Source organism: Urocampus carinirostris, chromosome 10 (assembly GCF_059441175.1).
Source record: "Urocampus carinirostris isolate Australia breed hairy pipefish chromosome 10, RoL_Ucar_1.0, whole genome shotgun sequence".
NCBI classification, from domain to species: Eukaryota; Metazoa; Chordata; class Actinopteri; order Syngnathiformes; family Syngnathidae; genus Urocampus; species Urocampus carinirostris.
This window is the reverse complement of record NC_142358.1, coordinates 43,405,556-43,428,338: the sequence shown is the minus strand read 5'-3', so window position 1 is coordinate 43,428,338 and position 22,783 is coordinate 43,405,556. Positions and strand designations below refer to the sequence as shown.

The window sequence follows — 22,783 nt, the reverse complement described above, 5'->3', positions numbered from 1 at the left end:
AGAAAATACTATTATTTACTGAGTATAACTAGTTTTATGTGGAAAAAAAAAAAAAATCTGTCTGTATAAGCACCTTTATAGCTGAACCTTGTTGTCCTACCTCCATGTTCACGTCAGCTTTCCTCATCCCTCGGAGATCTCGCAGCCACTCTAGCGGCTCGACGGTGACTTGGAGCTGTCCGCGGCAATGGCCGGCAAAGTCGGTGACGTTGTACCAACCGCATAACGAACGGAGGCCGCAAAGCAGCGGGGTCAGGTCCACAGAGGCGAAGCCGAGCGCTCGCTCTCCTTCTCCTCGGTGGCAGATTTTGAAGAGCAAGCTCTGTTGCGAGTCGAGGAGGAGCTGCTTGGAAATCCTTGTTCAGGAAAACATACGGTTAGAAGCTGGCCCTCAACATTTCCAATATTCTCTTGGAGGAAATGGCCCCGACCTGCATTCATGCTGGTGGTCCCACACGGGGCAGTCGGTGTCAGCTACTGCAGCCGTGCAAACGGGTTTCGCAGAGTCTGCAGCCATGTATGAGACATAGAAGGACGGCGTCCCTTTGCCGTTTTCCGATGTTGCGAAGCCTGTCAGAAATGTAATGACAGATACGCAATTGACATTTAAGCATTGGTTGCATTTTAGGTATTGACCCTTTAACACGTGACATCGCGTTGCCTTCCCCGGTAGAATGAGAGCCATGACAAATGGCAGTGGAACAGGCACCCGAGTCGAGACAAATACGAATAACTACAGAAGAATTTAACCACAGCTTTTTACCATGGTGATTTTTTGCTGTGCGAACTGGCAAGGTTCTAAGCCCAATTTGGGATTTTATTTTATCCCTTTTGATAAGGACACAAAACGCTTTATCTGCAATCAAACGCAGGCACTGGCAGCCCTCAAAGCCCTCCATGGTTTGAAGTATTTTTTACAAGATACGTTTGATGTATTTCCGATCAATATTAAGTTGAGTAGGTATGAGCATTGTTGCTAACTTCGACTTCCTTGCAGAATCTTACTCCCCGTAACCTAAATGCGCTCTAGGTTTTTCCTATACTTCTCAGCGCTGCGTTTCCGACAGAGCGAGTGACACGATTTCAGTCAGTATAATGTGTTTGTTAAGAAATATTGATTGCCGTGATAAAAAACAAAAAACAAGTGCGCGTTTGCATGAAGGCGGGTGAGATTCTGCAGGGGAGTGGAAATTAGCCACAACGCTTCGTGCCAAATATACTCAATGTAGCTATCAATAAGTAAGTTAGTGCTACTGTAATTAAAATAAAAATGATTAACAATTTGAGCAGCCTTTGGTTAGTTCATATGGCCCCCTGGATAAAACATACTAGCATACACAGCTAACGTTAGTGTCTTACCAATAATGAGGTGCCTCCCCGCATCAGTGAGCAATGCATACCGGTAACCCAACCAGCTATGAAGCATCCAGACTTTTATAAGCTTTGAGATCAGCACCAGTGTATGGGGATACTCCAATATTATGGTACAGACGGTGTGGACTGAAGTTGCCTTTTTAATTGTCTGTCTACTGGCCTCACCCAAGGGGCGTACTATTTACAAGGTTTACTGACGTCCGTCATGGTGTCGTCACGATGGTTAGGGTATATGTGTGCAAAGGGTCAATTGTTATATATTTGTTTGCCCAACCAGCAGATACAATCATTTCCCTTCTCAATGTTGTTTTATTTACTTGTGCTCACCGTTGAGATTGAGATTTTTGGCCTTGTGCACGGCAAGCCTGACGGGGATAGAATCTTTTTCATCACTAGTTATTTGCTGAAAGGCCCCGTCTTGGCCATTTTGGCTTTCCGTAGGTTGCGGTGGTGTAGGTGGCTCCGGTTCTTCTACTAAAGGCGTGGGTTCTTCTACCAAAGTCTCCTCCTGACTATCAGACTGCATCGGGTAATCCTCTGTAGTCTGGATGTCAGCTTCAGCCGGGTACGAGTTTGGCGCAGTCGGGGCCAGGCTAATGTGCACCCGGAGAGCCGCGCCCTGCAGGTCTGGCGCCGAGTGCCTAAACAGCGGGTATACTCCTAAAAAATTGAATTAAACATTCAGAAAAAAATCATCTCTTATTGTCAAGATATTCTTCAAAATCTCTCACGGTCCTGCTATCGAATTCCATGAGAATTTCCTACCGCTGATGGTCATCTTCTGCCGTCGAGCCTCTGCAAGCGAGGACAGATCGACAAAGGCGGAACCCAGCAGACGGTCCGTGTTACTCGGCCTTTGGCCTTTGTCCTTCTGGAAAGCCGCCCACACCTGCACCTCCAGCTTCTCCTCGCGAAGGTACCAAGCCAGAAGCTCAGAACTCATCAGCTCCGCTGTGCGACTTCCTTGGAAAGTGACGGAAGTCAGGTGGTCCTCGGTCAGGCAAGGGTGCCTCATGTGCGAACAAAAACTCTCCAGCTCGTAGAACTTGTAACGGAGGTAACAGTATGTGCTGCGCGGCAAGGTGTCCTGGCCCGGCAGGAGCAGGAAGTTGAGCGGTAACCACGCTCGAGGGATGGAGACGCTCAACGATAACTTTTTGGGGCCCTCTTGGTCCTCGTGGTCCACCTTCGCCTGGGGCTGATCCCAGCCCAAATCTTGAGCGGCCCGAATAACCCGCTCGCGATCTGAAGGGTGGTCAAAGCTGATCGAGAGCTCCAGGCCTCCCGCCATCTTGTGCGGATATTCCTGGGATGTGAAGATCCCGAACCAGCCAGAAATACCTGATGTTATAAAAGATAGCCATGGGCAATTAGCGCTACTAGCATCTGGCAGTGAATTAATATTTTTTTGTTTTGTTTTTTTGCAAACGGGGCACAGAGTTTGCGTGACTTTTTCCGTTGCAGACTCAAGTAAGAAGAAGGTCAGTAGCGGCCTCTCGGAAGACAGTTGATTCATTTAACAAAGGAAACTTTTTCACATCTGCTGCACATGTCGGATAGACCGAGGAAGTGGGGGGTCCTTTAAGAGTGTTGGTGTTTCTTTTTAGGCTTTTCCCAGCCAAATACCCCATAACAGCACAATTTATGAGGTTAAATCATAACAATCAGTGTTTCCCATAGAATTTTAAGAGACCCGAGGGGGTGAACTGTTTATGGGGGTCCGGGGTTGTGTCCACGGGTGTGCCCCCGCATAGGATAATAATGTAACATTATGCATGAAATCAATGAATAAAAAATGGATTATACCATTGTATTAGCCTTTTATTCTACAGTGAACCTTTAACAAATGTAAACATTTTTTACGAAATAACTTTAAAATGTAGCAACACAGAACCCTTGAAAAACAAATCAAACAACAAAATGAATATTAGAAATATTAACTCTTAAGTGGTAAAAGAAAACGTTTAATTACAAGAACTTTTAACCATTTACAATTCAACTTCCAACCAATGTAGACTGAAACGACACAGAACTTCTGAAAAATAAGAAAAAATATAAACTAAATGTGTTTAACAAAAACAAAAATATTCTTAGTCACTCCTGAATGTTGGCATTTGGGAACACAATGTGCTAAAGCTTTGAGGGGCTGATTCAGATTCTTCTGTCAGTGATCAACATTGCAGTGTTTTGGAGCTATTACTATCATTAAAATGAGTCCAAATAAGGATATTTTTTTCTGCTTTCACTTGTTTTTATATTTCCGTTTTGTCCTTCGTATTGCAATCTCTCTTGAATCGTTCCTGTGCTCAATGTGCTGCTTCTGAACAAGTTAGACTTTCTTATCTGAAGGCTTCTTTCCCTCCCCTTCTTGCAAGTTCAAAATCCGTTGATGTCTTCTCTTCTTTTATTGAGAGTTTATTAAACTACAAACTTGACAGGAGCCATAGAATAAAAAAGATAACTAAAGTTTGTGGAAAAATAGTAGAGAAGCTGTATATGGGGATGCACACCTGTTGTTTTGCGGAGAAGGTCTGCAAGCGGGATTTTCACTGTGCCCAACATCACATCTGGGGGTTTGGAAGGAAATCCTGCAAGGGAAATGACTCAAAATCAATCCCGACATAACAAGCTCAAAAAAGTGGAACCACACATGCCACATTCTTACAACTTAAAACCTTTCTAGCATGCATGCACTATTTTTCACATAAAACATGTTTGGACTCCAAGAATGTTTATTTCCAAGAACCTTTTCGGCTGTCTCGATTCCAGACGGTGAAAACGGCCGTAGCTTGCGCCAGCTGCTCAGCCAGGCTGCAGGTTTGTCCTCCGCTCTGGTGCAAGAGTAAGTCACAGCGCACTTCGGCGCGGTGGTCGAATTCGGGGCAGAAGGTCCTGGCGGCCACGCGGGTGCACGTGAGCTTGTGCTCGGGCAAAAAGGACAAGTGGATGCTCACAAATGAGTTAACACCCACGTTGGAAAAGTACTCCAAGCCTTCATCTTTCTGGGCTGCGACTCTAAAGCAGGCAAAATGAGATTAGAGTGGTAGAGTGAATTGGGGGGAGTGCCGGGGGCTTCGTACTTGGCTGCTGCCTGCAAGCCGCACCCTCGGTGTACTTGGACCACGAGGGTCACAAAACCAGAGGAGGGTCCTCTACTGGGGGGAACTGCAGCTCTCACTGGCCGGTGCCTGTAGCGGACGCACACATCCAGGAGGCCTGGGGGAAAAAAATGATCAAGGATCAGTAACACTGGGTGCAAAAAATGAGAGAAAAACAAAAACATCAGCGGGTCCACATTTTAAATCAAAATATGGAAATCTTCAAGTTTTTACAAGTACTACAACAAACAGGTTGAAAATAAATACGACTCATGTACTTATGGTATGTAATCAAATCTGAATGTGTTATTAGAGCACTTTTAAGGCAACAAATTGAAACTCAAAGGGCTGTATAAAAACATACAGTGTGCAAATCGGAAAATAAAATCCCCTCCTTTATATCCTGTAATGATTATCTCCTGTAATGAAAAACTTGTGTAAACTTTATTCAATACTGACATTCTTTTAACTTTTCTATTTATTTATCTTGACATATTTACAAGCAAAAATGATATCACAAAAATGATCTTACATCCTAAACAATTGTGCACATTAGGCGTATTTTAAAATGATGGCATTCTGTTCAACAAAACACTAATATATTTTCTTGATACGTTCAAAGGGACATTGTGTATTAGTTAAAACCTCCTAGTGATATTGATACAATATTTATTTGAATAACGGAATAAATAAATGAAATATCACTTCACCTTGTATTTAAAAAAAAAAAGTATAGGGTGTTGTTTGTGTTTTGTATTAGTCGTTTTTGTTTGCACTACACACTACAGCTACTCGTTAAATATTACACGGTGTCCTTTTAAAACAATTTTTGACATTTTTAGACACTGATGATAGATATGATGTGCCAAATCAGATCATTTAGTAAATCACATTGAATGTGCTGAAGTAGAGGTCTACAAACTTTTTCAAGCTGAAAGATACTTTTTGTCATTAATTAGCGCAAAGGGCACCCATTTTGATATGCATTTGTAATAACAACCCATCATGTTATTACTATGTTGTTAACAGGCTAATTATTAAGAGTAAATAGAACTCAAGTCAACCACGAAAAAAATGTTTTACTAGAAAATTGAAATGACCGAGCACTGGTGAGCTATATTAAGAACAGTTTGCAGTTGGCATCCTAATGCCCGCAGGCACCACGTTGGAGACCCCTGTTCTAAATTATTACTTTTCTCACGACTCTCACAGCCAATAACGTTTCGTACAATTTTTGTACAATGTACAAAACAACAAAAAGAGTTTTTCCATTTGAAAGAAAAATCAAGAGTTGCAGAAATCCATATCAGTTGTACATGTTGTTATTGGACCTTCTATATTTTGGTAAACGACAATTCCAGGGAATTCCAAGCGTGTCAGCTTTAGCTTCTCACCAGATGACTGAGGAAGACGCGCAGCCAGGCCATCCACTTTGTGGAGCAGAGCTAGCGAGAAGATCTGAGCCTCTTCCGGCTGCCGTCCCTGCATGGTGACCATGGCGCATAGCTTGGACAAGGGAAGTATTCCTTGGGCTACCATCTGGTCTCGCACGTTAGGATAATAGTATCTGGTGAAACGTACACAAAAAACGACATCAAGGTTTGGTTTTAAGTGGGTCATGGATGGACTGACACCCTCATACCTGCACCACACTTGAAAACGGACCCCGCCACCGCCGCCACCACCACTTAGTCTTTGGCAAGAAAGAGTGCTAAGGAGCAACTTCTGGATGGGAACGCCTTGAGGCGCGAAGAGGACGTGCGTCTCCGTGTGGCCGAACTCCGGGTCGGGCACGCAAAGAGTGGTGCTGGTACGAAAAGGTTTCAGAGTGGTGTCTGTGAAAAGATATCATATTTAAAGTTTAGAATTGCCGTATATTTCAGACTATAAGGCGCACCTGCATCTATCATCTTATTGGGTGCCATTTCAGCACAGTGACCTTCACTCAGAAAATGTGAAATATTTTATATATCTGAAAGAGGGAATTTCAAGCTAGAAGAGAAATGTATTGGTCCAGCTCAGAATATCATTCCGACACTTCTTTTTTTATCCAATGACTTCACATATGACAAATGTATTGGTCTCTCAGGAACCGTCCTCTTATGGTTCAGATCCTACCTCTCAGATAGGACGCACTGTGTAAAATAGGGTGAAATGACATCTGAGCCCTTTAGTGTTACCTGTGGTGTTCCGCAGGGTTCAGTACGTGGTCCCCTTCTTTTCAGCATTGACATGCTTCCATGAGGTGATATTATTCGCAAGTATAAAATCAGTTTCCATTGGTACGCAGAAGACACTCAACTATATCTTCCGATGAAAGGATCTGCCCCACTAAACTGTGGAAATTTGGAGGCCTAAAAATGAAACTAATTTAAAAATTGAACTTGCAAGGAATGTCATGCCATTAGACGACTTTTATCACCTCCTATTTTTGATAATAGTCGTGATCATCCATCGGTTACAGGCATAGCGAAAGCAGTGATTCGTGTGCCTCCTTTGTATTTCTAAATCATTGGAAGCTTCGTTTTCATCGTTATCATGCTTTTGCTTTTCCCTTTAGCATCACTGCAAGCCTTGGGAACCAAAGCACATAAATGCAGAACAAAATATCACATACCCACTCGAACAGTCTTTACAAAGTACACTAGATTCTCAACTGAATGAAGAGAATGAAAGGCATTGAGGGAGGTCATTCAGTCAATAGAAACATGGTATTTTCATAATGAAATGGCGCAATTCAATAGCTGACCAGCGTTTGATAGGACGTAGACCAATAGCAGACGGGTATCTTAGAGATGTAACACATGTTATACAAACACTGCAAAGTTTGAATTGTATGCTTTTTGTGGCATGTAAAATAATCTGGTATTGATGTGGTATCGTGGAGAAAAGTAAACTTTTTCCACAACGTCATAAGGCAGGGATTACTGTATTTGAAATAAAGAACTTTATGCACCTCTGAAAACTTGCAAGTTGTTAAAGAGCTTACTAAATTCATCCAGGTCTGCAACAGTGTCAGCCCCTTCTTGGCAAGGGAAAGTGTACTGGATAAAACAGTCGGCCTCCCCCCAGACTGTCGACTGCAGAGGTGCCAAGCCCGTCACCTTCTCCACCCTGACGGTGAACACGTGCTCCGTCATTGCTCGGAACTCAGACCGGCTGATCTAAAGCAGAGTGAGGAAATGCTCGTAATTCTTTAGAAATAGGTCACCGCGTTAAAACAGTCCAAACCTGTGTGGGGGGTCGGTGATTGCGAAGAGGTTTGAAGTCGGGAGAAGGGCCCTCCTCTTCCCTGGCTCTTTGCAGGGCCAGCACCTGCTCACAGAGGCCCATGGCCAGCGTCACCCGCAGGCTTCCCCTGCAAGCGCCCGAGAACACGTCCACAACTGGCATGTAGCAGTCCACCCCTAAAACCGGGTACTGCGCCTGCAGAAGTAGCTGGGAGATTTCCGGGTCCCTGTGTGTGAAAAAGTCGATTGCGCTTCAATTAAACCATCGTCCTGAATTTTTGTCTCATCTTCTCTTTGTTTTTCAAATACATTCATAAATAAAAACACTGAATATAGTTCATAAAAATATTATAGAACGACAGTTAAGATGAGTATTTTGTCCACCAATGTAAGACATTGTCTCGTGTGTCAGAGGCACGAATCCAACTTTGTCTCACTGGGACAAAAGAAATTGGTCCACAGCAAAAAAACATCCACTTGTAGAAAGGAAAAAAACTAACAATCAGCTATGTTTTTGGTAAATTAAGTGGTAAGTAAAATTCATAAAACCATTTAACGAAATTTCAATCTTTTTTGGTAGTACTTTTCTAGTAAATCAAGAATTAAAATACATATTTGAACTCATTTTACTTATTTTTTTAGCTAGGTATACAAGTGAAAAATACAGTAAAAAACAGGAAAAACAATTCTAAAAATTTGGTTTGAATATGATGGTTAAACTTACACTCATCCCCCCCCAAAAGAAGAAAAATAACATTCTTTCTATTAGATGAAACTTTCCAAATTATAATAAAACTGAAAAATAAAATATCCATTATCTGCACGGCTTATCCTCAGTAGGGTCGCGGGGGTACTGGAGCCCATCCAAGCTATCTTCGGGCAGTGAGCAGGGGGCACCCTCAACGGGTTGCCGGCCAGTTGCAGGGCATCCAGAAAACTCAACCTTGTAAAATATTAACTCCAAAACACGGCAGAATAAAAATCCGCCTAAAAGTAGTTCTGCTTCATTTGACGTTCCTAGTAGTGTTCTTTTCGCTTTGAAACTCCCGCTTAAAAATAAACAGACTCGTAAAATGATTCCCAATACAGTCATTAGCCTCTGACCTTTCAATTCACCCCACTCTCGGCCAAGAGTAGGCCTTTTTTCAGGGTCCAAATTGCATAACCCTAACCCAGCTATCTTAGGGCAGTGTGCAAGGGGGACACCCTAAACCGGTTGCCAGCCAGTTGAAAAAAAATATATTTAAGATTTAAGTTACAGTTATAGTCTGAATTGAAAATCCAAATGTTTAAAAAAGGAAAACAAGCTGGAGCTTAGAATTACTTGTAATAGTTTCTCAACTTGTTGGTCGGGAAACAAAAGTGGTTTGCGGGCCTTTTTTCAGTGTGTCGCAGGCACTTTGTCATTTAATGAGAGAAACATGATTCGGCTCCAAAAACTGATGGAAGCAAAAAGACATGACGTGACTGGCCTGAAAGACATGTAGAATTGCTGAAGCGGCAGTTTGACCAGCCCGAGGAGTTTCTCGTCTCTGGTGCCGGACGTCTTCAGCCAGACTTCGATCACCATCACGTTGTTCCTCATCCGCTCCAGCAAGCGGGCGCTCAAAGGCACGGGAGTTACCTACAGGGACACAAACAATAGACTACTCACATTTCGCTTTACTGCCGTTTCTATTTACTTTACTGACATTCATTCTACTACCTGGACAAAGTCGAAGGACGGGTTGGTTCGCCCCCAGCTGACCATAGAGCTGGTCACCTCATCGCACCAGAAGAGTTTACAACTCAAATAGACGTTGATGGGCTGCGTAGACCCGCTGCTGAAGTTCTTGCCGTCCGGAACCATCAGCAAGGTGTGCAGAAGGATCTCAGGCTCACGCTCCGTCACCACAAGATTACTTTGAGCGGCTTTCATCCCGAGTTCATCGCGATCCTTAGACGCAAAATCTTGCGAGGGGTGAGTAACCACGTCTTCCCGACAGAAATGTCCAGATGGCGACAAAGTGCTGGAAATTCTCGGAGGACTGAGCATGGAGCGAGATGCCGAGGTGTCTCTTTTCGAAGTCGATTCAGAGCTTCTGCTGTTAGTGGAAAGTTCCAGCAAGACCTAAAAAAAAAATAAAAATAAAATGTGAGTGCTAAAATATTTGTTTCCTTTACAAACTTACAAACACCAATGTTTTAATGGTATTACAATAATATTTATAGAAGGTCGCCTTTTTTGGTGGTCGTTTTTTGTTCCGAATAAATACGACTATCATTCATATTTTTTGATGTAGTTATCACAGGAGTGATAGTGCAGTTTTCCCTGTCCCGCATAAACTAAAATCAACAACATTAAAACAGTTAACGTTACAACTTTACTACTGAAGTAAAATTTTCCCCTGAAAAAAGGAGCAAATTTGTATAAACATGTCTATTCTTGAAAATAAACTGGACCATTTAACAACTGGAAGTGGCATCGAACCGCGAGATGACTAACTGCTGCGCTAAAATTCTGACGAAGACATGGTTAATCTTATCTATCCCGGCTGACGTTCAAAGTAACTGTGCGGGTCAGATGTATCGACATTTCGTTCTGTATACACGTGTATACGAATGACAATAAAGTAAATCTGAATCTGAAAATAATAAAAAAAGCTCTCTTCTAGAATACAATATATTACCATATAATTAAACCCCTTTCTCTGGCTGACAAGCAGTTGAGGGTGTCCCCTGCCCACTGCCCGAAGATAGCTGGGTTGGGCCCCAGCACCCCCGTGACCCTACTGAGGATAAGCAGTGCGGATAATGGATGGATGGATAAACCCTTTTCTCAAACTAATATATTTTTATAAGAAATAAAACTACAACTTGTAGATGCGAAATTTTTTGTATAAAACTTTTAAGCAGGGTCATGACATGGTGCCTGCAGGTACAAGGTCACCCCAAAAGAATAGATCACCAGGGATGAATTATTGTGACTACCCAGGAAATTAGATTTCCAACTAGCACTATGTTTGAGCAGTGGACTGAGCTTATTGTAACCCTACTTTTAATCATTACAACGAGGTAATAACATAGTAATGACATGATATGCATTTTGGAAATACATTTTCAAATTGGGAGCCCTTTGAACTAAAGAGTAGCAAAATAGTAGCCTGATGCTTCAAAATTTTCGGACCCATGCTCTGAAGAGGATATCTATTTAAGGAAAAAGCCTTGTAGGTCTTCTTGAGGCAAAAAAACTGTTCTTTTGGCCACAGCATTTTACCCTGAGAAGACAGAGGTTCCGCTTGGCGCTTTCCACTCCACGCACCGGCAGCTCCACTGACTGGCAGAGCTGCTGACTCTGCAGCAAACATCGCAACGGATGAGCGGCTTCTCCCATGACAGCAGCCTGCGACAGCAAAAGTGAAATTTGGTTTTGTACTTAAAGAAACAATGCACAAGTCAGATGGGTAAAACAGTGTTATCCATATGTTGGTATCTATCATAGTGACACCGGAAATTCTGGACTATAAGCCGCAACTTTTTTTCCACACAAACGTACCACTGCAGCATATGCAGAAATATGGCCAATGTATGCAATTTTACTCATGGTCATCAGGGGCACTCGAGCAGAAAAGGTAAAAGTGAGACAGGTGGTGTCGAAGAAGACGCAAATCTCAACCGCCACAGAACATAGATGTTGGTACCAGCTAGAGGTAAGATTTATGGCCCGAGCCCGAACCCGAACCCGAACCCGAGGCAATTTCGGGCCGGGTCGGGCCCTGAAATGTCAGTCATACGGTCGGGTCGGGTCGGGTTCGGTCCTGCTTTTTTTTTTTTTTTTTTTTTAATTAATTAATAATGTGTTAAATGTTCATTAAAAATATATACTTAAACTATGTATGGATACTAGACCAAGGAATACTTGTTATAAAATAAATAATTTGGATAAAACGGAGAAGGAGCTGTAATCGCTATTTTTCCGACTCCTATGGAAATTCCTCCCCCCCTCCGATTTTAAATGAAAAAAACAACAATTTGTTTACACCGCGGGATCCAATGCAACCAGGGTTTCATTCACAATAAAAAAGACATTACATACGGATATTATAGTAAATCAAATAAATATTATTTGTGTACAATTAGTTGTGATTGCGGAAATCATAGCGTACAGTGACGTTGGTGACTTTTCCATCCGCGTTAAAAAACGCATTTTGTAAAATACGATCGCGCTTTATTGTTTAAATAAACGCGATCTCCCAATGATTATAATTAGCTCGCTTTATTTTGTTTTAAAGCGTATTATATAGAATATGATCGCTTTTGTCGGAAGCGTACATTGACGTTGGTGAGATTTTCATCCGCGTTAAAAAACGCAATTTGTAGAATACGATCGCGCTTTATTGTTTAAATAAACGCGTTATATAGACTAGGATCTCCCAATGATTATAATTAGCTCGCTTTATTGTTTTAATAAGCGTTTTATATAGAATACGATCGGGGGGGGGGGGGGGGGGAATTTTTCATAGGAGTCGGAAAATGGAACAACACATCAACACCCCCTCAATGAAAGTGCTGCGCTAAAATCTTAAAGGCGTACTACTACTGCTGCTGTGAAATATGGCCCAATGATCAAGTCGTCAAAATGACGGACGCCTTTAAATGTTTTCGCTACCTCAAAAAAAAACCGTCAATGACAGATTGCAGTGCAGACACAGAAATATAAAAGATGTAAATGTTTATACAGTTTTATTTAACTTAGGCCTAGATGTTGTAACAAAAGGCAGAGTTTAATTTGTTATCATAAATCACCCCTCCTTATAAATAAAATATGTAATTTCGGGCCCCATCGGGCCGGGCCAGCAAATCCAGTTAATTAGTCGGGCCGGGTCCGGGTCGGGTTTAATACCCCTCGGGCCTGCGTCGGGTTCGGGTGCTTTTTTTGGGCCCGATCTTACCTCTAGTACCAGCTATGTTGGTGCTGTGTTGGCAGTTTTACCCCATTTTTCAGTCCCCTTCAAGGTTCCTCTCCCCAGGTGTTTAATTCTCGCCACCCCAAGATTTCCTTTTAAGATCTTCTCCTCCTCTGCAATCCCGGTCCAACACCCCCTTCTTGCCGGTAGGGTCTTTTGAGGTTGCTGTTTTAATAAACGTCCACCTGGTGGGGTTAGAGCACACTTTGTGCCTCGAATTTGGGTTTGTCCAACGCCTCATGAGAGTTGTAGTGTCTCAGTGCCTTTTTCATGAGTAAGTTTGTTATTAAAACTTTAAAAACTCTTTCTGTGTACCATCTTTTTTAGTAAACTCATGTTTCAACGTGGGCACACATGGCTTATAGTCAGGTGCCGGTAATGTATGTAAAATGTTTTTCCTTCAAAAAGCCTAAATTATTGTATCTAGCTTTCAAAAACTATAATCATTCTTTTGCCTCACACTTACTCTCTTTTGGTCATTTTTCCTGACGTAAATTCGAAAAAGGAGCTTGTTTCGCCACCAGTCTTCCACGGTGGCTTTGCTGAAGTGCACGGGAAAGACTGAGAGCTGCTTAAAGCTGACCTCTTCAAAATAAAGCAGAAACATGTCAGATGTTAAGCACAAAAAGGCCAAAAGTAATTCCCTGAAAAGCACCTGCCAGCGTGTTGTACCTCCTCCGGTGATGTTGCTAGACGCAATCCGGGTCACCTCCGTGCTGTTTGTCGTATTCGGGCAGTGTCGACTGGAAGAGGAAATCCTGGGGAATGTGTACTCCACAAAATATGTGCTGCCAAAAAGAGAGTGTCAGTCAAACTGGTGAAGAAAGACGTTAAAAATCAGAAAGGACATTGTCAGAATATTGCAACACGTTACTGCATGTATAGTCATAATATTGTCTTTTCCAGTTACCGGTACTGTATATCCATTTGACTATTTAAATCAAATTATTCATTTAGTTGTGGTTAACATACTTCATGATTATTTTTGTATTTGAGTGTTGTATTTACTTATGGTTTGTGTTTTTGCCAGAACACTCTCAAACTACAGTGAGTAAACTTATGTGCCCACGGTTAAAAATAAAGTTATTCTGTAAATTTCCACTGTGCACAAACGCAAATCCTTCAAACCACCCTATCCCAAACCCAAGCTCCGGCCTCCCTCAAGAAATTTGAGTCTGAGACCCCAGATTTAAAAGAATGACATGGATATAACTGGAAACGTACACAATTATGAGTACGTATATGCAGTGACACATTTCAAAAATTAAACATCATTGATGTTTAAAGCTCATGAATCCACTTTGAAAAACTCGTACCACTTTTTTCTGCATAGCAGTGAAAGCGATCTGCCCAGGGTCTTTTTAGTGGGCAGGGGGCTGGCACAGCTGGTGGGCACGGTCATGGAGTCCACAGTAATTCTTGCAGATCGCATGAAACTCAAAAAAGTCAGCTGTTCTTGACTCAGAGAAACATCGACATCTGCCTGCGAGCCTTGCAACTCAGAAACGGCACTAGACAGCATTTATATGAAAAAATTAGATTACATTTACAGGGGAAATTTTTTATTGAAAAACAAAAAATCTTACTTGTCCCTCGCCTCCGATGGTTTCCCGGTCGCCTTCTCCCCTCTGTCATCTAGCGTCCTCTCATCCGGTCTCAAATCCGAGGTCTGAAACGAGAAAATGCCTGACAACAAATTGCCAAAAGGTCTACCACAGCTGCTGTTATGTTTACTGACAGGGGTTTTGTAGAAAAGATTTTCCAGCAAGCTGTGATCGTACTGGGGGTCGCCCAATTCGCTGTCGCCACTCGCGCTGCACTGACTCGACGAGCTGGATGCGTGCTGGCCCCCCCACATAGGCGGCGGGGACGTCTTCGACCTAAAAAGGTAGGAACACAATATCACAGCTTTTGAGGGAGATAAATTGTAATTTGTCACAAATGTTTGTTTACACCTTCCACAATATCACAGTTTATGACAGTGTGTATTTTTTTGGGGTGATAGCAATTTTTGTATCGTGAAGAAGATCAAGAAAAGATGACCGATTCTGCATAAATAATGCGAGGCAGTCAGATCATTATTTTTAAAGGCTCCTAAATAATCCAGGATCTAACCACTTAGAATAAATATTTGAAGAATTGAATTTTTGGTGAAAAAATAATCACATTTGCCATTAATACCTGTTAATAGCGCACATTCAATGTCATTGTATGTTCCTAGCTTACTCAGTGTGTAATAACTATTTAAAAATGTTTTATAGTCTACTTCCTAATGATTGCAATACTTTTGAAGGATTTATCTATAATTGGATCCATTAAATGTATAGTTTCTTTATCACTTTAGACTGTTATTCTGTTTGTTTTTTCTTCTTTCTCTAGGACTTTTACATGACGGCCTGGTCACTAAAGATGGAAAATAACTTTCTGGCCATTTATGGATTTAAAAAAACAAAACATGTATCATGTATTTGGTTAAAATGTCATTGTCTCCTTTAAAAAAAAAAAAGATTCAAATACACCCTTACTATGGAGTCACGTAGTCCAGGTTGCGTAATACAAACCATGAATCGCATGAAACTTCATATTAACTTTGCATTATATTGTTTTATTTTTATTACAGACAATAGGCTTAAAGATCGTCATATTACAAATGCTTCAATTACACATGATCAATTTATAGTGCTTGTTAGTTTAACATTGGACACCTGCAAAGGAGATTCCAAATTATACCAGAATTGTTTATTACTAAACAACAAACTTATCACCACAGTATTAAGTTATAACTCTGAATGTCAATGACAAATGAAAAATGTAACTACTCTTTTAATAAGTAGTTGCTTAATGTATACAGCATATGGCAAAAGCTCAGGTGCATTCACATTTTTCTATTTGTATTCTTTCAAATTCAAGCCTTATCCCACAATCTGCTTTTAATCCCAGCATGTAGTTTTCACACATTATAATTTATTTTGATAACCTCAGGGAACACCCAGGCTTAGATTAAAATGGTAATAATTATAATAATAATAAACACAAGACTAATAATACTACTTATTTTGATTGCATTAAACAAAACTGTGTTCTTTGTATTTTCTTCAAGACCTGGAAAGTGGACAAAAAAACACATTTTTGTGATATTTTAGAATATTTAGTTTGTAAATGCATTTATATATCTCCCAACAAAAAAACTGTGTTTGCCATTCATTTTAGGTTTTGCATTTCTAATTTATTTAGATTTTTTAACAGAGTTGTGCACTCTGCAAGAAACCTGTACAACAACTACTACTATTTATTTTCAATGTTACAATTAAAAAAATGATAATAATAATTTCACTCCATATTACTAATTGTATAATATTGTTCATTTTGAGGTTTTTTTTTGCTCATAGGTAAATGAAATAAAATGAGAAAAATATTACTAGCATAACAAAAAAGATTCTTCCAATGGGGTAAAAATAAGATTATACGATCATAATAATGATACAAATGTGATAAAAATTTAAAAATTGTAGGAAATTTATTCAGTATAAGATATTAAAAAGAAGCAAACCCCTGCCATTGATTTTACTCATCATTTGTAGAATTTAAAAAACATCCCGACTAAACACGAAACTGAAACTCCGTGTGGTGTTCTAGAACCACTCGTCAAAGCTTAATCTCTGATATGAAAAAAACGTCAGTTTTTGCGCAAGTGTTGTGTACCAGGCACACATTTTTATTTCTTATTTAATGCTAGTAACAAATATTCAAATCAGAAGTATTAAAGTTGCATTGCTGGAGCAATGTTGAAGTTAAAGATTTTGTTTACTATATTTTCTTTTTAGCTATACATGCCAAACAAATACAAATAACCCTTTAATTATGTCTTTGCCTTTCAACTTGTATCCTTTTATTTCTAAACTTGTGGGATGTACATGCCATTGTTGTGCCAAGTAGTAGCTTGGTATAAAAGCTGTAGTTATGTTTTTGCTCAGAAAGGCCAGCAATAGATAGAATAGTGGCAACCTATGCATTCAAATGCACGTGTAAACAAGAAATTACCTGTAGTTCTTATTTAAGCAGGTCGGCGTCTTGCATGGCTGCATGGCCGCTATTGGTGTGTGTGTGAATGGGTAAGTGTGAAGCACATTGTAAAGCGCTTTGGGAGGTCATCATTGACTTGAAAAGCGCTATATAAATGCAGACCATTTACCATTTACCATTTATAAACTGTACTGTATTTTTCAGTGTCAGGAATATTGGCATCATTCATTTCATTTTAAGTCAGTGCCTGTCCCTACCTGCCGAGAAGAAGCTCCGCAGCTCTTCGGTCCAAGTCGGGAGAACAACCTAGCACATTGCTAGTAGGGTGTTTGACATCAGAATTGGGAAGCGGGACACTTTCCACGTTTAACAAATCAGGGGGCCTGAAGATGTTACAAATACAACAAATGCCTTAAATTAGATTAGAGACTATGAGTAATGAAGGAGATTTGCGGAGAACATTTTGTAATGTCTGAAAAAAACAATGACTGAATGGAAAGAATCTCAATTTTTTTTTTAACTTTTTGGGGGGCAACACCTGGACCTGTTAGTGGACTCACAAGGAAGGTGCTCTGACACAATCACCCTGAAAATGGGAGTCTTTAGGAAGCGGGCTGGTATCCAAGTCACTTCTCAAAGCCGACACCACCATGGCGTCCCGAAGTTTGTTCCCGCGTTCCAGAATAACTGAAGACGAGAAAGACAAGGCAGGACATGAGTTGGACAGCTTCCAAAATAGTCACATTCCTGCAAATGTTAGTTTCTCCATTCTTAAACACAGCTGATCCAAACCATTCTGTAAATTTTATTCCAACTCCTAAAAAAGGGGAAGGATTCTACAATCTTCTAAAACCTGAAAATGGAATTCCTCTCCAAAAAAGACTTTGTTTTGAAGAGAGTTGGTAATTTTACTCAAAATTTTTTGAGTGACACACCTGACAAGATGTCATTTGTGGGCTGATGTGATGCCACCTGATCCTTTGCCGGCAACTTGAAGCTCTCCACCATCTCTTCTTCATCGATCTGTTTGCTTTTATAACACCAGAGGTCTTTCTCTCTGAAAACAAACATGAGGTTGAAACCTGAGTTTAAAGTCAAAACCCTATCTTCAACCCTAGGCTTGATTTGAAACCGTAGTTTGAAACCCCAAAAAGATAAGAAAAATCCTAGTTTAAAAGACTACTCTGTTTTAAATCCTGTTTAAAGCCAAAACCCGACTTTAAAACACTAATTGCAACCATAGGCTGTTTAAAATACTACTATGAAACTCCTATTTGATCCCTAAGTTTTGTTTAAAAACATACCTTACGTTTAAAACTATAGTCTGAAACCCTCCTGCAGTTTTAACACTTTTTTTACACTGTAGTTTGAAACCAAACCCCTACCTTAAAGCCAGAATTGAAAAGACAAAAGCAGGACTAAAACCATAGTTTGAAGCTCAGCATCTTTCTAGGTCTTTCTTCTGATTTTAAAGCATTCTTGACAAACCTCGACACATTTCCTCCATTTGAAATGCTACCATCAGTAGGCGGAGGCTTCTCCAACGTGGCCACCTGAGGAACTTCGTAGTGCTCGTTACACGTTTCATCCAGCATCTCCAAATGGAGAGAAACCTGCAAGAGTCAAGTCAGAATTCCCTTAATCGTAACAAGTCTCGAAGGGCTTCACAGACTACCATTACAATATCCCTTGATCTGCAATCTACATTAGGGAAGGGAAACACCCAAAAACTGAACAAGACGGGTGAAGTGTGCGTTGTCTAACCTCCAAATGGCCAAGTTTCCTGGAGCTGGGGGACACCAGCATGTGGATTCCGGTGATAGGTTGGGATGGGGAGAGCCGGGAGATATCCTTCACTTGAGCTCTCGCCACTGGAAGGTGATCCGACTTACTCACGACTTCCAGCACCAAGTTGCCCATATCTGTTCAGATGATGATGTTCTTTGAAGGCTAGGTTACATGGCCCGCACACAGGGGTGGGTAAATTACAGCTCGCGGGCTACATGCAGCTCGTCGGGATATTTATTGCGGCTCGACAAACGGAATTGGTAAAAATATAAACATAATGCATAGATAACAGTAGAATAAAGTACTGTACTTTCCACACTATAAAGGCGCAGCAAATGATAAGGCAAACCCCTCAAAATTAGCCCTTTGTCGTATATGTTTTATAGATAGAGCACTGGACTGCAAATCACATGAAATTTTGACTACGGTAAGGACTTCTGCGTAGACGGGTACTTATAAATGAATTTGTGCATCAAAATATGTTGCTAACTCAAATCGCAAAACATTGTATGCAAATGGAATCATAACCTTAAATAGTGGCAGTAAGAGAGCCTTCACATTTCCATTAGACCACCAGTGGGTAGAGACACACAAAACAGCCTTAGAGCTTATCTCAACATTACACTTTGTTTTAAAGTGCCACAACCCTGATTTGCATAGTGGATTCTGATAAATGAAACCGTCTCTGCACTTTTACACCTGTGCTTCAAAAATTCCTCGGATTATTATGTATGTTTACACAAAAGAGCTTGGAGAGTATTTTTTGAAAGACTTTTGGTTTTCTCCAATCTCTAATATTTGCTGAAGTAGAGAGACTATTTAACCTATCAGAATGCACTATGCAAATCAGTGTTGTGGCAACGCAAAAATAATGTTATAATGAGATATGTCATTGGTTAAACTGATGCTCTAGTGGTAGAGTTTTGGCACTCACACCGCCACTACTTGGGTTACATTTTTAGGTTAGCGATGTTAATCCATCTGGTCAATCATTGCTCAAATACGCTATTAACGTACAACCTTGAATGGAAACACAATTCATTATTATCCGCTGTATTCTGCAGTATATAAGGTGCACCGGGTTAGAAGGTGCCAATTTGGAGTTTTTAGGTGCGCCTTATAGTCCGGAAAATACATTACTACAAACAAGAGTTTTTGTTTTGGTGCCTAACTGAGGTTTACCTGCCAAATAAGAGGTAAGCTGCTTGAGGCTGCACCTGACGGGGAAGCGTGCCGCAGTCTTGCCAGTAACACGTGAGAGCGACCCGTCGTCGCGGGGGCTAAAGCGAGTGCCGTCCGAAGACTCCCCCCACCAGCGAAGACGGACTTCGGTGGCTCGGGGAGGTGATGCCACGCTCCAGGAAAGGCGACCCACCGTCACACGAAGGAAGCATCGCAACTCGCCTTCCACCAGGGGGGGCAGGCTGGTGGAGGCCGGCACCTCCTCCAACACACCTGTAGCAAAGACCAATCATGTTAAAAATTGGAATGAATGAATATGAATACCATAATTTTTAAAGGCGTACCTAAAAACTAGTACAAGGTCACAATTTTTACATATTACCTGTTATTTATAATTGATGTTAACTATGTTTTGTGTATTGTTACCCAATGCAAAATCTATTGTAGCCTGGTCATCCTGGAAGGGGGAAGACCTCATGTGCAGTCCCATCTCAAGGTTTCTTCTTTTCCTCATGTTGAGGTTTTTGAGTTTTTCCTTGACCGCATGTTGGTTTAGGATCAGGGGATAGTGAAATTGTAACCTGTGCAGCCCTTAAAACATTTTGGTACTAAGAGCTGTACAAATAAATGTGACTAAATACCCCAAGATGGCCAGAAATTTGTAATGCGCCTTATAACCTGGTGCACCATATATATTTCAAAATACAGTAAAACGCACCTAAAAAGAAGTTTGGTTTTGTGAGTAGTGATGGAGAAACCAAAGCTTTCTGAATCAGTGAATTAATATGAAGCTATGTGTCGAAATGGTACAGTAAAACATTTGCCACAAATCAGTGTGGCGAGTCATGACACCGCTTCACCAATCCTTTCGGTACCATAGAAGCAAACGTGGTTTGAGACATTTGACACAATTCAGTGTCGTGACATCTACATGACGAAAATATATTGAATTTATATTTAACCAGAAAGCAAGAGTGTTATCAAGACAACCAAACTAGGGATGGTACAGTGATTACCTATCTTGGCTAAGATGCAGACAGCTTTAGCTAATGTAGACACATGCAGACCAATTGCCTGTGTATTTAAATCAAGTCAAGTCATGTTTATTTGTCAACTTTATGTCAAATAAACAGAATTAAATTTATGTTAGTCCCAAACCAACAAGTCTATAAGATTAAAAAAACACTATGCTAGGACACAATTCACTAAGACACACAAGTAGACAGTATGAGACATAATTAGACAGTGTGGGCACATAAACCCTAAAGTGCATATGGCACCAGCTCAGTAGCCTAGATGGTAGTGTGCCCGCTTTGAGACTGGGAGGTCGCTGGTTCGCGCCTCGGCTGAGTCATACCTAATTGGTAAAATGGCGGCGCCCTCTGTTGGCTGCGGCTGCATCGGCTCGCTACAACGGGTCAGGTGTATCGACATTTCGTTCTGTGTACATTGTTACAAAGAATGACAATACAAAGGAAATTATTATTATTATTATTATTATTATTACCTTTGTAAAGTTCTGAGTTGTGCAAATGTTCATGATTGCACAATCATGCACATTTGCACAATATAGTACAACCCTTAATCACAAGGAGTCTCAAGGGGCTGCACAGACCACATATAGCAAACTACTGCCTATTATTACACCATCCCCTGATCTGAAACCTACAAGTGGGCAAGGAAAAACTCAAAAACCTCAACATGAGGAAAATGAAAAAAACCTTGGAAATGGACCGCACATGAGGTAATCCCCCATCCAGGATGACCAGGCCATAATGGATGTTGCAATAACCAATAATACACGGATATGGTCAACATAAATGTAGGTCATTCATAAGCTATGGTATAGAAGTGTGTTTTAAGCTTAGATTTAAACATTTCCACTGAGGTTGCAGATCCAATCTCAGAGCATCCCACAGCACCGGGGCCCGAGTGGAGAATGCTCTGAGTGTCTAGTGTTTCAATGAATGTTTATACAAATAATTCTAATGTCTTAATCTAACTTCACTTCACTCTCCTTTTTTATTCCTTCCTTCCACCACTTCTCTTTGTTTTATTCTATTTCTTCCTTTATGATTTAGCCGTTTTACTCTTTTTTCTTTCTTTTATTATTTCAATCCATTTCTTTTCCCATTCCACTTGTTATTCTTTCTATGACATCTCCCCCTCTTTCTTTTGCAATTTATCTTGCTCGTTCTTTTTTTTTTATATTTCCTTTTCTTTCTTTCACCATCTACTTCTTTCTTTTTTGTCCCACTTTCTGCCTTCCATGAACGCTTCCCCTCTAATTTTCTTTTACCACCCACCTTTCTATCTTCTTTCTTTTCTTCACTATTTCTAGATTTCTTTCTTCCCGTTTTCCTCTTTCATAAGTTTTCCCATTTCCACTAGTTTGTTTACTATTCTTGCTCCAGACGCTGAACATTCTCTACGCTGATTGGTTACAGCTGACGCGTAAACAAGAGATGCAATTCGCCTCTCGGAGATCCTCGCTTCCCACGTGACAGTTGCACCCCCCAACAGGCAACTGCGCCCGCCCGTGCGAACTACACCGAATTTCATTCAAACGCACCCCGGTTCGAAGTGACCGTAGCGACGTCGTTTCAACAATAATACCAATAGGGACAAAAATAACGGAACTTTTTTTCGTTTTGTGTGTTTTGGGGACTTTTAAGTTTGAAGAGCTTTTCTCAACTCAAGTTTTATTCTTAATGTTAAAAGTCACTTAGTAATGAAGTTGTTATGAAGTCTTTGATTGTTTCAAGTGGGAACATGACTCACAAACAATAGAGAACAAAAACTTAGTTTTATTTCTCTAACCCAAGAAAATGACATTCGAACGTTTTATCCACATATAACAAGTGAAGTTATCGCGCTAGCTTAGCAGAAGCTAACAACAACAAGACTCGCTCACCTTTCCGCTTTTCCGGCCCGGCGGCTCGGACGTAGCCCCGTCTTCGGCTCTTCATGACGCCGCTCGTGGGGGTGAAAAGCGACAGCGGGCCACTAAGTCAGCAAAACTGGCTTTCTTCGACATGTTTTTACGTTCGTTTCCAGGACAAAATTTCTTGTTGACAGGCACAAAAAGCGACCTGCCGCCGTCAAACTTAACTCAAATCCCGCCTCTGCTGGCGCGCACGGG

At 40.9% G+C, this 22,783-nt stretch overlaps 1 protein-coding gene across 1 annotated transcript in view; it reads right to left on the bottom strand.

Moving 5' to 3' along the window:
• c2cd3 (C2 domain containing 3 centriole elongation regulator) overlaps positions 1 to 22,783 on the bottom strand; it is a 30,250-nt gene extending 7,467 nt beyond the window's left edge. The window contains exons 1-25 of the mRNA XM_088345919.1: positions 22,556 to 22,783; positions 19,642 to 19,914; positions 18,436 to 18,593; positions 18,160 to 18,284; positions 17,607 to 17,728; positions 17,232 to 17,358; positions 14,387 to 14,528; positions 14,235 to 14,317; positions 13,965 to 14,159; positions 13,321 to 13,436; positions 13,115 to 13,233; positions 10,959 to 11,084; positions 9,408 to 9,812; positions 9,175 to 9,326; positions 7,704 to 7,929; positions 7,462 to 7,636; positions 6,115 to 6,307; positions 5,867 to 6,039; positions 4,455 to 4,590; positions 4,121 to 4,389; positions 3,885 to 3,962; positions 2,140 to 2,715; positions 1,702 to 2,034; positions 432 to 570; positions 101 to 356 (exon numbers count right to left, since the gene is read on the bottom strand). Coding sequence (XP_088202045.1) covers positions 101 to 356; positions 432 to 570; positions 1,702 to 2,034; positions 2,140 to 2,715; positions 3,885 to 3,962; positions 4,121 to 4,389; positions 4,455 to 4,590; positions 5,867 to 6,039; positions 6,115 to 6,307; positions 7,462 to 7,636; positions 7,704 to 7,929; positions 9,175 to 9,326; positions 9,408 to 9,812; positions 10,959 to 11,084; positions 13,115 to 13,233; positions 13,321 to 13,436; positions 13,965 to 14,159; positions 14,235 to 14,317; positions 14,387 to 14,528; positions 17,232 to 17,358; positions 17,607 to 17,728; positions 18,160 to 18,284; positions 18,436 to 18,593; positions 19,642 to 19,914; positions 22,556 to 22,610 — 4,752 coding nt within the window. The 5' untranslated portion in view covers positions 22,611 to 22,783. The remainder of the gene's footprint in view (positions 1 to 100; positions 357 to 431; positions 571 to 1,701; positions 2,035 to 2,139; positions 2,716 to 3,884; positions 3,963 to 4,120; positions 4,390 to 4,454; positions 4,591 to 5,866; positions 6,040 to 6,114; positions 6,308 to 7,461; positions 7,637 to 7,703; positions 7,930 to 9,174; positions 9,327 to 9,407; positions 9,813 to 10,958; positions 11,085 to 13,114; positions 13,234 to 13,320; positions 13,437 to 13,964; positions 14,160 to 14,234; positions 14,318 to 14,386; positions 14,529 to 17,231; positions 17,359 to 17,606; positions 17,729 to 18,159; positions 18,285 to 18,435; positions 18,594 to 19,641; positions 19,915 to 22,555) is intronic.